The 16,731-nt window shown below is 36.1% G+C and overlaps 1 protein-coding gene and 1 non-coding gene across 3 annotated transcripts in view; one reads left to right on the top strand and one right to left on the bottom strand.

Moving 5' to 3' along the window:
• TOGARAM1 (TOG array regulator of axonemal microtubules 1) overlaps positions 1–16,731 on the top strand; it is an 85,160-nt gene that overhangs the window by 33,262 nt on the left and 35,167 nt on the right. The window contains exons 7-8 of one of the 2 annotated variants that reach the window (XM_043490257.1): positions 181–281; positions 6,595–6,744. In XM_043490257.1, the coding sequence (XP_043346192.1) occupies positions 181–281; positions 6,595–6,744 (251 nt within the window). The remainder of the gene's footprint in view (positions 1–180; positions 282–6,594; positions 6,745–16,731) is intronic. The other variant, XM_043490258.1, reaches the window with a different exon arrangement.
• Positions 5,042–5,148, bottom strand: LOC122419942. The gene has a single exon (XR_006263142.1). It is a non-coding gene; the product is annotated as a U6 spliceosomal RNA (small nuclear RNA).

Below are 16,731 nucleotides of genomic sequence, written 5' to 3'. Positions count from 1 at the left end.
AGTTCAAAAGGTGAACTAGGAATACCAGTAAGAAATATTCTTAGCCTTATTTTTTCATTCTTTTTGCTGCCTTATTATCTAAGGCTAGTAAGTTAATTAAAGTATAGAGAATGTTTTATATAAGAACGTTAATAGCTCTGGATCTTCAATGTTTATTGAAATTATCTTGTTTCATTGTAGGTCAGACATATTTCCAACTTTTGGATCAAAACCTTGTCCAACAAGACTTTCTTCGGCAAAGAATAAGAACTCTCAGACAGCTGAACAAAGCCCCAGTACAGGTATTCTATGACTCTGTGATAAATATGATTTACAGATTTTTAGATGATAAAAAAGTGATGGACTGATGGCAAATGCATTTTAGATTTAGAAGTTTTGTAATTAACAATTAAAACTAATCATCTTTTAACTCCTTAAAAGGCCATTGTGGCAAGAATAAATACTGTATTATTTCTGGAAGAAAAAATACTTACCTGTATAATTGGTCCCTCCTTTAAGTCTGTAAGTTACCCATGCTGGCTCCTATGCCAGGACATTTTGATTTAATTGATACAGGATGCAACCTGGACATCAAAGTTTTTGAGAACTCTCTAGGTGATTCTAATGTGCAGCATACTTTAGAAACCACCAGGGAACCAAACAACACATTATTAAATATTAAATATTAAAAATAATATTTAACTAGTGTATCTTGTGTAAGCGTTTTACAGACCAACCTGGAAGTCACTAATTTATAACATCAGTTCCTAGAAAATAGATTCTGTTATTGGTAACAAATTAGAAAAGTATTTGAATTCTCATCCATTTAGGATGGAATCTATATGTGGTCTTCTTTATGATTTGTAAAACTATTGAATTATGAATTAATTGTAACAAGGATTAGATCTGGTAGACAGAGTTCCTGAAGAACTATGGTTGGAAGTTTGTAACATTGTACAGGAGGCAGTGACCAATACCATCCCAAAGAAGAAGTACAAGAAGGCAAAGTGGTTGTCTGAGGAGGCCTTACAAATAGCTGAGAAAAGAAGAGAAGCAAAAGGCAAAGGAGAAAGGGAAAGATACACCCACTTGAATGCAAAGTTCCAGAGGGTAGCAAGGAGAGATAACAAAGCCTTCTTAAGTGAACAATCCATAGAAATAGAGGAAAACAATAGAATGGGAAAGACTAGAAATCTCTTCAAGAAAATTGGAGATACCAAGGGAACGTTTCATACAAAGATGGGCACAGTAAAGGACAGAAATGGCAATGACCTAACAGAGACAGAAGCAATTAAGAAGAGGTGGCAAAAATACACAGGAGAACTATACAAAAAAGCTCTTAATGACCTGGATAACCACAGTGGTGTGGTCACTCACCTAGAGCCAGACATCTTGGAGTGTGAAGTCACCTGGGCCTTAGGAAGCATCACTATGAACAAAGCTAGTGGAGGTGATGAAATTCCAGCTGAGCTATTTAAAATCCTAAAAGATGCTGCTGCTAAAGTGCTGTACTCAATATGCCAGCAAATTTGGAAAACTCAGCAGTGACCACAAAACTGGAAGAGGTCAGTTTTCTTTCTAATCTCAAAGAAAGCCAATGCCAAAGAATGCTCAAACTACTGTACAATTGTGCTTATTTAACATACTAGCAAGGTAATGCTCAATATCCTTCAAGCTAAGCTTCAGCAGTATGTAAACTGTGAACTTCCAGATGTACAAGCTGGATTTAGAAAAGGCAGAGGAACCAGAGATCAAATTGCCAATATCCATTGGGTCATAGAAAAAGCAAGGGAATTCCAGAGACGTATCTACTTCTGTTTCATTGACTATACTAAAGCTTTGACCTTGTGAATCACAAGAAACTGGAAAATTCTTAAAAGAGATGGGAATACCAGACCACCTGACCTGTCTTCTGAGAAACCTGTATGCAGGTCAAGAAGCAATAGTTAGAACTGGACATGGGACAGCAGACTGTTTTGAAATTTGGAAAGGAGTATGTCAAAGCTGAATATTGTCACTCTGTTTAAATTTTATGTGGAGTATACCATGCAAAATGCCAAGCTGAATGAATTACAAGCTGGAATCAAGATTGCCGGGAGAAATATCAACAACCTCAGATATGCAGATGATACACCTCTAATGGCAGAAATTGAAGAGGAACTAAAGAGCCTCTTGATGAAAGTGAAAGAGGAGAGTGAGATAACTGGCTTAAAACTCAACATTTAAAAAAAATAAGATCATGGCATCTGGTCCCATCACTTCATAGCAAATAGATGGGGAAAAAGTGAAAACAGATTTTATTTTCTTGGGCTCCAAGATCACTGCAGATGGAGACTGCAGCTGTGAAATTAAAAGACACTTGCTTAAAAAAAAAAAAAAAGACACTTGCTCCTTGGAAAGAAAGCTATAACAAACCTAGACAGTGTATGAAAAAGAAAAGACATCACTTTGCCGACAATGGTCCATATAGTCAAAGCTGTGGTTTTTCCAGTAGTCATGTATGGATGTTGGACTATGGAGTTGGACAATAAAGAAACGTGAATGCCGAAGAATTGATGCTTTCGAACTGTGGTGCTGAAGAATACTCTTGAGACTCCCTTGGACTGCAAGGAGATCCAACCAGTCCATCCTAAAGGAGATCAGTCCTGGGTGTTCATTGGAAGGATTGATGCTGAAGTTTAAGCTCCAGTACGTCACCTGATGTGAAGAATCAACTTATTGGAAAAACCCCGATGTTGGGAAAGATTGAGAGCAGGAGGAGAAGGGGACAGCATAGGATAAGATGGTGGGGTGGCACCAGTGGACATGAATTTGAGCAAATTCAAGGAGACAGTGAAGGACAGGGAAGCCTGGCGTGCTGCAGCCCGTGGGGTCACAAAGAGCTGGATACAACTTAGGGACTGAACAACAAGTTTAGGATATGCTATTTCTTTTTTTTTTTTTTTGCTATTTATTTTCAAATGAGCTCAGTGTAAAAGTCCTATAACCTTAAGGCTACTTTAACTTATAAGTACTTTCTTAAAAAGTTGTGTGTGTATCTAACTGTTTGCTAAGATTTTAAATTTCTTCCTCCTAATTATGTCTTAGCTTCATCTCTTTTTAATTCCCACTATCACTCTTAAACATTTTTTACTTAGCCACCTAACATTTCTCTCCAGCTTTGGTTTTGTTCACTTACAGTCCACTCCCCATAATGCAAAATTGACTATATTCCCCAGTGTAAATTTATTCAAAGGATTCTTCTGTGATCTGGTCCATGCAAACCTCTCTAGCCTCATTTTCCTTTTTGCTTTGTATCTTGTGATCCATTTAACTCAGACCACATTCAGTACCATTTCCTATCTCTTTGCATTTCCCCAGTGTAAATTTATTCAAAGGATTCTTCTGTGATCTGGTCCATGCAAACCTCTCTAGCCTCATTTTCCTTTTTGCTTTGTATCTTGTGATCCATTTAACTCAGACCACATTCAGTACCATTTCCTATCTCTTTGCATTTGTACATACTGATTCTTCTGGATGAAGTCTGAAATCCATACCATACACCAGGCTACTTGGAAAACAACTCAAGTTGCTTTCTCTGGGATGCCTTCCCAATTCACAGATAAAATTCATATTACCTCTTTTGTAATGTCATTACATTTACACTGACATTTTTATAGTGTATTACAATTATTTTACTTTTTTGGACTCTCAGATTCTTGATTCTCAGAAATTATTTACACCTGATTATCTCCAAGTACCTGTCATAATTATAAATGCTGAACTCAACCACGTGTACCTAGTATACTGTCTTCCACAAAGCTTGTGTGGTAGACTAAGAGATGGTTATTCTACTAAGCACAAGAAGACAATGCCTATGTACTTTGGAGTCTGAGAGAACCCAACTGGAATCTCAGTTTGATATTTAATAATCATATGCATGTTCTGTGGAAGTTACTTAATTGCTTAGAAACTCAATTTCCTTACTTGGTGATTCAAACCTTGAGAAGGGTAGTAAAGATCTAAATGTATAACATACATAAGGCACCTACTACATAGTGGGCACTTGGTAAGTATTTGTTCTCCTAAAGGGAAATACCCAAAGAAATATTAATATAATGCATAAACTTAGTCTTTAGTTCTTTTTTAAGGCTGATCATCCTAAGAAATCATTTATTAGTTCGAAGAGATATTTTCTTGCTAGGTTGTATCCAGTTTATAAAATGGAACCTACTTTGGAAGAATATCCTTGGAATTAATTTGAGAGTTGGGCCATAGAGAAGGCTAAATGCTGAGAATTCATGCTTTTGAACTATGGTGCTGGAGAAGATTCTTGAGAGCCCCTTGGATAGCAAGGAGATCAAACCAGTCAATCATCAATCCTGAATATTCCTTGGAAGGACTGATGCTAAAGCTGAAACTTCAGTACTTTGGCCACCCGATATGAAGAGCTAATTCACTGTAAAAGACCCTGATGCTGGGAAAGATTGAGTGTGAGAGGAGAAGGGCGACAGAGGATGAGATAGTTGGATGGCATCATCGAAGCAATGGACATGAGTTTGAGCAAACTCTGGGAGATAGGGAAGGACAGGGAAGCCTGGAGTGCTACCGTCCATGGAGTTGCAAAGAATCAGACAGGACTGAGGGATTGAACAGCAACTAACTCTAGTTGTATCAGCTTGTGAGTCATTTAAATTTTAGTGGAGTGATAGGGCTTATAATAACATACGCTTCTATATGCGATGTTCAGTGTTTCCCCAACTTGTCTAATAGTGTTTTTCAAACTTGCCTAATACTAGGAATCATGAAGAATGCATATAACATAGATTCTGGGGCCTCACCTTATACATACTGAATCAATCTTCGGGGTTGGAAATACATATTTTTAACAAATAAGTTAGGTATTTCTAAGATCAAATTTTGGAAATACTGTTATTGAATTTACTATGAGAAATTCCTGGTTAAATTTAATATGCTTCCAAAGTGTTAAGTTTTGGTGGTTTAGGATTTTATTAATTTGGATTTACATTTTTTTATTATTTAGGATAGGTTTTGGGTTGGTTTTTTTTTTTTTTTTTTTTTAAAAAATATGGAACGCTTCACGAATTTGCGTGTCATCCTTGCGCAGGGGCCATGCTAATCTTCTCTGTATCGTTCCAATTTTAGTATATGTGCTGCCGAAGCGAGCACTTGGGTTGGTTTTAATATGCAAGTCATTTGTACAATTTATTGTTTAATTGGTGAGACATTAAAATGATAATGCTTAGAATAAGAGCTTCCTGAAGATAAAAATAACCATGTCAGAATTGTAAATCTAATCTGTCTATACTACAGCATCTCCAATAAGGATTTTCACATTGATTACACCACTACCCTACTATAGCACATTGTGCTGAAGTTCCTAATGAATGTTACAATAAACTTTTTTCCTGTAGCTTTTGTTATCAACTGTTAGTAGAAAGCATTTCCATCCAAAGCCAGTATCTTTATGAGGCTTACTTTATGAATTAACTATCAAAACCAAGAAGAATTTAGAAGAATATCCATGTTACTCCCAGAAGCTCTGTATCACTTAATATCAGATATTTTTAAAATCTTCATCAGTGAATCTGACTAGAGCCCTTTACTCTGCAGTACTCTCTAGCCAGCTGACACCAGCCATGTCCTCTCTCGACTGTCCTGTTTTTATTAAAATACCATCAATGGTATTAAATTATATTTTATTATTATTACTTAATGGTTTACATAGTAGATATACATAAAAATGAATGGTGACTCAAATATATATTGCCTGGGGTTTTCCACTTTGTAGTTTTGTGGTCTTACCAACTGCGAAGTGTTAGTATAGAGTGTTCAGTTTAAACATTCACATGTAGATAAAAGTTTTAAGTATTTATTAAAAGGCAGCCTACATTAAGGGTTTGATTTGCTTTATTTTAAACGGGAATGTAACATTTGGATATTTACCATATGCTAGTCTCTGTGATAAGCCCTTTACATTTGCTTCATTTAATCCTCCGAAAGGTTCTGAAAGAGCTATAATACTTTTATCCCCATTTTACAAATACAGTTAAATGTCTTGCCCATTTTCTGCGTAGTTTAAGTGGCAATACTATGATTTAAAGCCATGAAGCATGAGTCCAGATTCTGAGCTCGTTTACAACATAGTTTACTGCCCCACAAGCTAGATCGTGAGAGTGGGAGAAAAGCGAGAAATGGAAAATAGAAATGGAGCCCTTTCTCAGGACATAGTTTAAATATTCTAGATTTTAAACAATTTTCTTTTGCTGCAAAGTGTAAAATTTCATTTAAGCATTAAATGGCTATCATATTTTTAAAACATGATTGATTACCTCTTTGATTCATTGAATTTTTTATTTCATTGTCATTTTAAAGCCTGTCTTATGAAATAGGATAGTATAGCATATAAGTGTTCCGATCTGCTAGTAAAGTAAAAAATATTACAATATTTAAAAGAAGGTAAAACTTAAAAAAAAAATAGTATAATGTTATAATTTCTAGTGTTATTGAAACCTTTCTAAAACGTTAGGAGCCAGGGTAGAGAAGAGATCCATACTTCCCTATGGTGTTACCTACATCATTCAGATAAGTTGTTTTATGTATTTTATTTTATAGGGACTACAACATCCAGTGTAAGCGTAATTGGTCATCGTATGAACTATGGGTTTGGATGTGGTGACTTTGAAGAGGATAGGTCACATGACATTTCACCTAGTACTTTAAAAATACAAAATAAGGAACAACCAAGACATAAGCATACAAAAGGTTAGTACATTTCAACCACAAGTTCATTTTTAGGACTGAGTGTCTTTGAATTTCATATCTTCCATTAACATGCCAATAAAGAAAAACTGAGATTTCTCAGTTTTGAAACTTTTTATCTTACCCTTCTGATGTGTTGTTGTCAAAATAATTCTGCCAAATAGAACACATAGTTTACATATTAATATATGGTTATGTCTCAGGAGTCAATCCAGGGAACCTATTGCCAAGAGGTTAAATCTAGGGAGTCCTTGCTGACCTTTACCCACATACACATACAGACACACATTCTGTACGTGTGCCCCTTTAAAATGGGGTGGAGAAGTCGTATGAACAAATGATTCCCAGATGCCTACTTAGGTTGTAACCAGGGAGTAAAACTGTGGAAACAGGATTATAATTTTCCTGTGGTAGAACCTGGAAAGTGTTTTTGTTATCACAAACCATTTTTAACAATGTACCCTTTTTTTCTTTCTTTTTTTTTAAAAACTTAATAGCAAGCAGCACTTCTGTGACTGCTCTTTTTTTTTTTTCTCAGAGATCCTGTTACAGCTGCTTTTAACATTTTTTCCTCAGAGTAAGAGGCAATAATTTTGAGCCATCAGAGAAGCCCAATTCTGAAGGGTATAAATATTTAAATAGAGTAAATAGAAGTCACCTGTATTTCAGCATTGTAGTCTACCAGTAAATGTACGGAACTGTCATTTTTGTGTGTGTAGCAACTTTTATAATAAGGTAAACTTTTGTTGTCTCTGGTCATCTGTCAGGGAATGTTTTATCATTTATAGTTTTTTATATTTGTTTTATAGTTTTTAAACTTACCACAAAGAGATGTTTTGACAAAAGCAAAAAACAAACAAACAAAAAAAAAAAGTTTTAAAACATTATAAGACACTTCCTTTCCTTTGCCCATTTGATATCAAGACGGGTTAACTAATCAATAAAAATCTAAAAAACTAATCTTGCAGAAAAAAGATATGCTTCTATTTCTCCAGATGGATCCAACGAGCTCACATGACTTCCTCTTCAAAAGATTCAACCTAAGGGGGCCCCCAGCATTCAGACTAGAGATAAAACAGCAAAAAACCCAGAAAAAAAGAATTCCAATATAAGCCATGGCGACATTAAAAATTTCCAAAAAACGCCGCACTCAACGTCATCGACCTTATGATCTCCCTATTTGGGGACAAATAAAAACCCTTGCTAATTAAACTGAAAACCTGATTTCTCAACAGGGAATGCCTCAAAATCCTAAAAATATTTTTCTTCGCTATGCTTGCTTTGCTTGCTTTTGCTTCCCCCGCTCAGGCTGACTTGATTGATCACACTTACTGGGCTTATATAACTAACCCCCCTTTTTTATTGTAGGTTGTAAAATGGACAGATATAAAACCAATCATATCCACTAGTGAGTCAACACATATGCCTCCTCCTTAAAACTTGGAGGGGCCCTCTCATCCTGAAGAAAAAGAAAAACTAATTAATATCATTCTAGGTTATAAAGTCCTTCCTTTATGTATGGGCCCAGCAAAATTATGTATAAATGTTAGTCGACAAACTTGGGCTTTCATCCTGCCTCCAAAAAAGGATTTTCAGACACTACTTGGATTATTTACTGCCCTTTCTTTTTCAGTAAACCATGTTTATACTAGTAAAACTTTAAAAAAAAAATTAAGAAAAAAACAAAGAACAACATGCCAAGGGTTTACTAATAAAAACTTTAAATATATTCCTGTTCACTGGGACAAATGTCATGCCAAACCAGGAAAATTAATGTTTATAGCTAATCATACAATTGTCAATTGGGGACCCCATAGTATGTGGTTATTAAACTGCTCAGATAATATTAACAATACTGTGTATGATTATATTACTCAAGTAACATGAAAGGTTACTAATACTACAATAGAACATTACCATGACAGAAGACTTCTTGGCTAGCTTGACGATAAAATGGCCCCCACCTCGTCCTCGAATCATCTTTGATAAACAGATTGGGCCTAAACAACGGGACATCTAAAAACTTGCTGCAAACACCAAAAAACTTGAAACTTAGACCAGACATTCCACAGAGACCAGTCATAGCTATAGCAATTATTTCTTTCGCTATAATCGATCATATTTTATACAAGCCTATGTTCCACTTCCTTTTGTTGTAGCTATAAAAAATTTACAATTCAATAAGACTATACGTTTTGCAACTTGCATAAATTACAGATTATATACTTAACTCCTCTATTTCCTTAAGATATGATTCTCTTTTAATTCTTTGATCTCGACGTAGTCTATGGTTACCAATAAATCTCCAACAGCCCTGGGAAGAAGGTCCCACGGCTGGACTTGCTTCCCAGTTGCTTACCAAATTGCTCTAGCGATGTAAACGATTCATTGGATGGCTGATTTTTGGCATTATAGGATTAATAACTATTTGCACCATTGCTGTCATCACTAGCGTTACTTTACAAACCTCAATTCAAACACATAATTTTATCCAAAATTGGACTAAAAATGCTTATACTATGTGGGCCACTCAGTCTCAAATAGATAAAGATATTGAAAAAAAAATACAAAAACTAAAAACAGCCATCGAATGGGTTAAAGATCAATTAACAGATATACAAAAACAGGTGATGCTAAAATGTGACTGAAATTCTACTCAATTTTGTGTTACTCCTGTTCATTTTAATAATAGTGCCTACAACGGAAAACAAATCAAGTTTCATTTACAAAACATACATGATAATGCCTCTCTGAATGTACAATTATTACCAAAAAAAATATATAAAACCTTTTCTAATAATCTGCCCTCTTCCACTAGTATGAAAACTTTAGCTATACAATTGGCTAATCAATTATCTGGACTAGACCCACATAGATGGTTTCAAAGCCTTACTCATAGCATTGGGTCTGAAACTATAATTTTGGAGATTGTCTTAACAATTATATTTGTTGTCTACTGTTGCCTTCATGCAAAGATTGTCAAAACTAAACAAACTCTGATGGTCAAAACTCTTCTTACAAATATTATAAATAAATAAGGGAGAATTATCAGGGAATGTTTGACGGGAGGATTCCTACGTGCTGTCTCTCATGAGTCCTTTGTCCCTCTTCAAGCGGAACAGCACGCTGCTCCCAGGGACTGAGGTCATTGTGTGAGGCAAGCATGAGTCTCCTTTAGTAAACATTCTCCTTAGGACAAAACAGCTTAATCTCCTTCCCCTTGCTTGAGATATAGATTGTCTCCTGACCTTGTGACTAACGTTACCCCTTGTTCCCTTGGTAACATTTGGTACTGTACATTTGGTTTTCTGATCTCTATCATTCCTGAAAGAAGTTTCTTGTACTGCAGCCTATATATACTCATAAAAAAATCATTAAAACACCTTTGCTCCATCAGAGCTTAGGTCCCCGGGTCTTTTTTGTCTCTCTCTCTCTCTCTTTTTCTCTCTCTCTCTTTCTCTCTTTCACTTTCTTATTGTCGACTCCGTACCACAAGGTTCCGGTCCATTAAAGGACCCCAACAGTCATCTTAAGTCATATATGTCCACGATAGTCAGGCATTTTAGTTTATGTATACTTTTTGTGAAACTAATGCAAATTGAGTAAGAGTGAGCTTGATTAGACATTTTTTCTTGTTTTTTTGTTTTTGTTTTGGTAAATTTCTAAAAATTTAATCTGCAAGATAATTCGTAGTATCTGTGCTTTGTGGGAAAGATCATTTGCCCATTGTTTTTATTAATACAAAAGAGGATGACAAGGTTTTTTCATATTTACTTACATATATTACTTTTTATATAAGAAAAACCAAATACAAAAATATTTTTTTCCTAAAGGAAATATAATTTCATTGTTTCAGGTAATTGCTGAATATATTTTTTTTACTGCCAATGGCTTTTTTTTTGGATCATAAAAATATTTGTATCTTTGATAACAATTAATTCTACTCCAGAAAATTCCATCAGACTTACACTTCCAACTCTAAAACAAACATCTACTAGATTTATCTGGTCAACAAGAATAAACATATTCAAAACCAAACTTATCTTCCTTTCTAGACCTATTCCTCTTCCTTTTTTTAATCTGTTTTTATTAGTGGCATTATCATTTTCCCAGTTATGGAGACGTAAAACTTTAGAGTCATCTTTTCTACTTCTCTTTACCCTTCAGGCAGTAACCAGTCCTACCAGTTCTTTTCAGTTTAACTTGGGTTTTCATAACTTCTTCCCTGGGTAATTACAGTAGCCTTCTGATAAGACATTTTGTCTGTTTTCACTTCTTTTCAATTCAGTGTACATACTCTTCCAGAATTATCTTTCCTTTTTTTTTTTTTAATTTTTAGTTCTACTAGTTTATTGCTACCAACCCATCTCCCTCCACCCTTGTGCACACATGCTCAGTCATGTAATCCCATGGACTTCAGCCCGCCAGACTCCTCTGTCCATGGATTTTTCCAGGCAAGAATACTGGAGTGGGTTGCCATTTCCTTCTCCACAGAATTATCTTTCTAATCATCTCTTCCTTGCTCAAAACCTTTAGTGGTTTTCACAGAATAAATTTCCAACTCTGTAGCATCATTTTTTCATACCCTTAATAATTTTGCCTCAGCTCACATTTCTTGCGTTACCTCTTGAAAGTGAAAGTGAAGTCACTCAGTTGTGTCCGACTCTTTGAGACACCATAGACTGTAGCCTACCAGGCTCTTCCATCCATGGGATTTCCCAGCCAAGAGTGTGTTGCCATTTCCTTCTCCAGATCTTCCCAAACCAGGGACTGAACCTAGGTCTCCCGCATTGTAGGCAGGCGCTTTACTGTCTGAGCCACCAGAGAAACATTACCTCTTACTACACCTCTATTCATGGCCAATCTTCTGGCATTATTTATTTATTTTTGGTAGCACTGTGTCTTCATTGCTGCGCACAGGCTTTCTTTAGTTGTGATGAGCGGGGGCTTCTCCTCCTGGCAGTACACAGACTTCTCATTGTGGTGGCTTCTCTTGTTTCAGAGCACAGGCTCTCAGTGCATGGACTTCAGTAGTTGTTGTGTTCAGGCTTAGTAGTTGCTACAGTTTGGCTTAGTAGTTGTGGCTCGCAGGCCCTAGAACTTGGGCTTAGTAGTTGTACTTAGTTGCTTAGTTGTGGCTTAGTTGCTCCGTAGCATGTGGAATCTTCCCAACCAGCGATCGAACCCATGTCCCTTACATTGGCAGGTGAAGTCTTACTTACTGTATCACCAGGGAAATCCATGTCTGCTTTTTGAATACTGGCTAAAATCCACTTCTTTATAAAGCTTTCCTCATGCTTCTGGTCTGGAGTAGTATAAGATAAAATTAAGATATAGGCATCTTTCTATCTGTATTTTGCTTTGTATATAATGGTGCGTGTGTATGTGTGCACTCAGTCACTCAGTTATGTCTGACTCTTTGCGACCCCATGGACTGTAATCTACCAGGCTCCTCTGTCCATGGAGTTTTCCAGGCAAGAATACTGGAGGGGGGTTTGCCATTTCCTACCCTAGAGGATCTTCCTGACCCAGCAATTGAACCTGCATCTCATGTGTCTACTGCATTGGCCTTTGCCACTGAGCCACCTAGGAAGCCACATATTAAATGAATGGAGTGATGATGAGCCAGCCAAAACTAATAATCATGCAAAACTTGCATCCTCAAATAATCAGGTCAAAGTAAATACTGAGTGCAATGCTAAAAGGTATAAAAAGACTCCCAGGAGAAATATTGGTGATGAATGACAGATGTGAATGGATTCCTTTTGCAGAAAACCTCGGACTTTTTTAGAACTAGCTCTCAAAACCACCTCTTCTTTCTCTCCTCTGCTGATTGTCCCTTTGAATGTGCGCATTTTCTAGCATAATAACCTTGAACTTCAATTAATGATTTAAGAAAGTGATTAAGATGGATGTTTGTTGCTAGCAAACTAGATTCTATAACTTAATATTTTCTCTTTCTCTGTTTGAATAAATGGGGCAGAAATAACAACAACAAAAAAGGATAGTTCATATGCAAAGAATCTTTTAAGCATCTTTATTTTAGAATTGAGATTTGAGCAGTATTTCTTTCAATAATTCTTTGCTTTAAAGAAAATATAGGGTAAAAAGTGAAAGTAATATTAAAAATGATGCTATGTCAGAGTTCCCTGGTGGTCCAGTGATTAAGACTCCATGCTTCCAATGCATGGGGCACAGGTTTGATTGATCCCTGGTCGGGAAACTAGGATTTTACATGCTGAGTGGTGCAGTGGAAAAAAAAATGATGTTATGTCAGTGTTTCTTATAAATGAAATTAAACTATTTAGGTATAGTCTTTATGTATTTCCTCCCATGAGATTTGTTTAATTATCAATCACCTCTTAATAGTTAATGTATAGATTTTATGTTTGTTAACTATTGTGGAGCAAACTGTTCCATTTACTGAGATTTGTTTCTGTGTCTCTGAACACTTTCTGGGGCTACCTGATGTTTCTGTCAGTTGACCCTAGATTAATTATATTTTGCTTTCATTTTTTGTTTTGTAACTTTCATTTAACATATTTATTGAGCACCTGCTGTGTGCCAAGCACTGTACTAGTGGTCTCTGGAAAAGAATGATAATCAAAGCTAGACATGAGTCCTATCCCATAGAGCTTAAAGTCTAGTAGGAGAAAGAATAATTAAATAAATAATCATAAACTGAGGTGGAAGTTAATCTAGGAAAGTGAAGATTGCTGTAAGATTGACTTGATCTGTTCCTAGGGGTGAGAAGCTTTCCTTCAAGGTTATCCTCTTTTTGTTTGATGATCGTGCTGTTATTATTTTCTAACATCTTCCAAACTCTTAATTCTGATATGTATGAACCCTTAAGTAAAGAAAGGTTTCTTTTCTGTCCAGTGCCTAGTCTGAACTAGGTTTCTTTTTTTTTAAATTAAGATATAGTTGATTTACAATATTGTGTTAGTTTCAAGTATATAGCAAAGTGATTCAGTTTTATGTATGTATATATAGAGAGATGTAGTTCAGATTAATTTTCCTTATAGGTTATTGTTAATACAAGATATTGAATATAGTTCCCTGTGTAAATCCTTGTTACTTATCTATTTTATGTATCAGTTCAGTTCAGTTCAGTCGCTCAGTCATGTCCGACTCTTTGCGACCCCATGAATCTCAGCACGCCAGACCTCCCTGTCCATCACCAACTCCCGGAGTTTACTCAAACTCATGTCCATCAAGTCGGTGATGCCACCCAGCCATCTCATCTTCTGTTGTCCCCTTCTCTTCCTGCCCCCAACCCCTCCCAGCATCAAGGTCTTTTCCAACGAGTCAACTCTTCACATGAGGGGGCCAAAATATTGGAGTTTCAGCGTCAACATCAGTCCTTCCAATGAACACCCAGGACTGATCTCTTTTAGAATGGACTGGTTGGATCTCCTTGCAGTCCCAGGGACTCTCAACAGTCTTCTCCAACACCACAGTTCGAAAGCTTCAATTCTTTGGCACTCAGCTTTCTTCACAGTCCAACTCTCACATCCATACATGACCACTGGAAAAACCATAGCCTTGACTAGACGGACCTTTGTTGGCAAAGTAATGTCTCTGCTTTTTAATATGCTATCTAGGTTGGTCATAACTTTCCTTCCAAGGAGTAAGCGTCTTTTAATTTCATGGCTGCAGTAACCATCTGTAGTGATTTTGGAGCCCCAAAAAATAAAGTCTGACACTGCTTCCATTGTTTCCCCATCTATTTCCCATGAAGTGATGGGACCAGATGCCATGATCTTAGTTTTCTGAATGTTGAGCTTTAGGCCAACTTTTTCACTCTCCTCCTTCACTTTCATCAAGAGGCTTCTTAGTTCCTCTTCACTCTCTGCCATAAGGGTGGTGTCATCTGCATATCTGAGGTTATTGATATTTCTCCCAGCAATCTTGATTCCAGCTTGTGCTTCTTCCAGCCCAGCGTTTCTCATGATGGACTCTGCATATAAGTTAAATAAGCAGGGTGACAATATACAGCCTTGACGTACTCCTTTCCCAATTTGGAAACAATCTGTTGTTCCTTGTCCAGTTCTAAACTGTTGCTTCCTGACCTGCATATAGGTTTCTCAAGAGGCAGGCCAGGTGGTCTGGTATTCCCATCTCTTTCAGAATTTTCCATAGTTTATTGTGATCCGCACAGTGTGTATATGTTAATCCCGTACTCCCTAGTTTATTCTTTTCACATGCCTGTTGGCCATCTGTATGTCTCCTTTGAAGAAATGTCTCTTTAGGTCTTCTGCTCACTTTTTGATTGGGTTGTTCAGTTTTTTGGTTATTGAATTGTATGTGCTATTTGTATATTTTAGAAATTAAGCCCTTCTCAGTCACATCATTGACAAATATTTTTTCCAAGTCCATAGGTGGTCTTTTCGTTTTGTTTATACAGCAGCTTTGGGTAGGTCTAATTTGTTTATTTTTGCTTCTGTTTCTTTTGCCTTTGGAGAATAATCTAAGAAGACATTGATACAATTTATGTCTGAGAATTTTTTGTCTATGTTCTCTTCTAGGAGTTTCATGGTGCCTTGATATTTAGGTCTTACAAGGTTTATTTTTCTGTATGGTGTGAAGTAGTGTTCTAATTTCATTGATTTACATGTAACTGTCCAGCTTTCCTAACACCACTTGCTGAAGAGACTGAAAACTTCTCAAACATAGAGAAGGAAACAGATATCCAGGTACAGGAAGCACAGAGGGTCCTAAACAAAATGAACCTAAACACCCACACAAAGGCATATCATAATTAACATAGAAAAAGTTAAAGAGAAGACCATTGAAATCAAAGAGGAAATCAGAAAACACCTCAAGATAAATGACAGTGAAAACACAACCTTACAGAATCTATGGGATGCAGCAAAAACTTTTCTAAGAGGGAAGTTTATAGTGATATAGGCCTTAAGAAAGAAGAAAAATCTCAAAAAATCTCCCATCTAAAAGATCTAGAAGAAGGACAAATGAGACCCAAAATCAGCAGAGAAGGAAGGAAATAAATATAAATCAGAGAGTAAACAAATAAAATGAGATAAAAAATGTGAAGATCAATAATATCAAGAGTCCCTCCCTTTTTTTAAAAAATAAAATTTAGTAACCTGTAGCCAAGCTCAAGAAGAAAAGAGATAGGACCCAAAAAACAACATAAGAAAGAGAAATAATAACTGATTCCACAGAAATACAAAAAGTCATATGAGAATACTATAAAGAGTTACATGCCAACAAATTAAAGAAGTTTTTAGAAATATGCAGTCTGCCAAAATTGAATCAAGAAACAGATATTTGAACAAACCAATTACTAAAAGTGAAATCAAACATCTGTTTTGAAAAACTCCCTACAAACAAGTCTAGGACCAGATGATCTCACTGAGGAACTCTACCAAACATACAAAGACCTTACACCTATGCTCAAACTATTCCAAAAGACTGAAGAGAAGGGAACACTCCCAAATTCATTCTGTAAAGCCACCATCATCCTGATATCAAAACCAAAGATAATAACAAGAAAAAAAAAGAAGAAAATCACACGTCAGTATGTTTGATAAATATAGATGTAAAAATTCTCAACAAAATATTAGCAAACTGAATCCAATACAGTACATAAAAATGATCAAAAAACATGATCGAGTTGGATTCACTCTAGGGTCTTGAGGACAGTTTATTATACCTAATCAAATCAATGTGATACATACCACATCTTCAAAAGAAAAGACAGAAACTATATGATCATTTCAATAGATGCAGAAAAAGCATTTGATAAAATTCAACCATTATTTTAAGAAATAATTATTTAAAAATAAAAAAACCTCTCACCAAAGTGGGTATAGGTAAGTAAGTGTTAGTTACTCAGCCATGTCTGACTCTTTGCAACACCACGGACTTCAGCCTGCCAGGCTTCTCTGTCCATGGGATTCTCCAGGCAAGATTACTGGAGTGGGTAGCAATTCCCTTCTCCAGAAGATCTTCCCTACCCAGGGATTG

This window comes from Cervus canadensis, chromosome 17 (genome assembly GCF_019320065.1).
Source record: "Cervus canadensis isolate Bull #8, Minnesota chromosome 17, ASM1932006v1, whole genome shotgun sequence".
In the NCBI taxonomy this organism is placed as follows: domain Eukaryota; kingdom Metazoa; phylum Chordata; class Mammalia; order Artiodactyla; family Cervidae; genus Cervus; species Cervus canadensis.
Note: the sequence above shows the minus strand (reverse complement) of the source record. Positions and strands in the feature narration are given on the sequence as shown.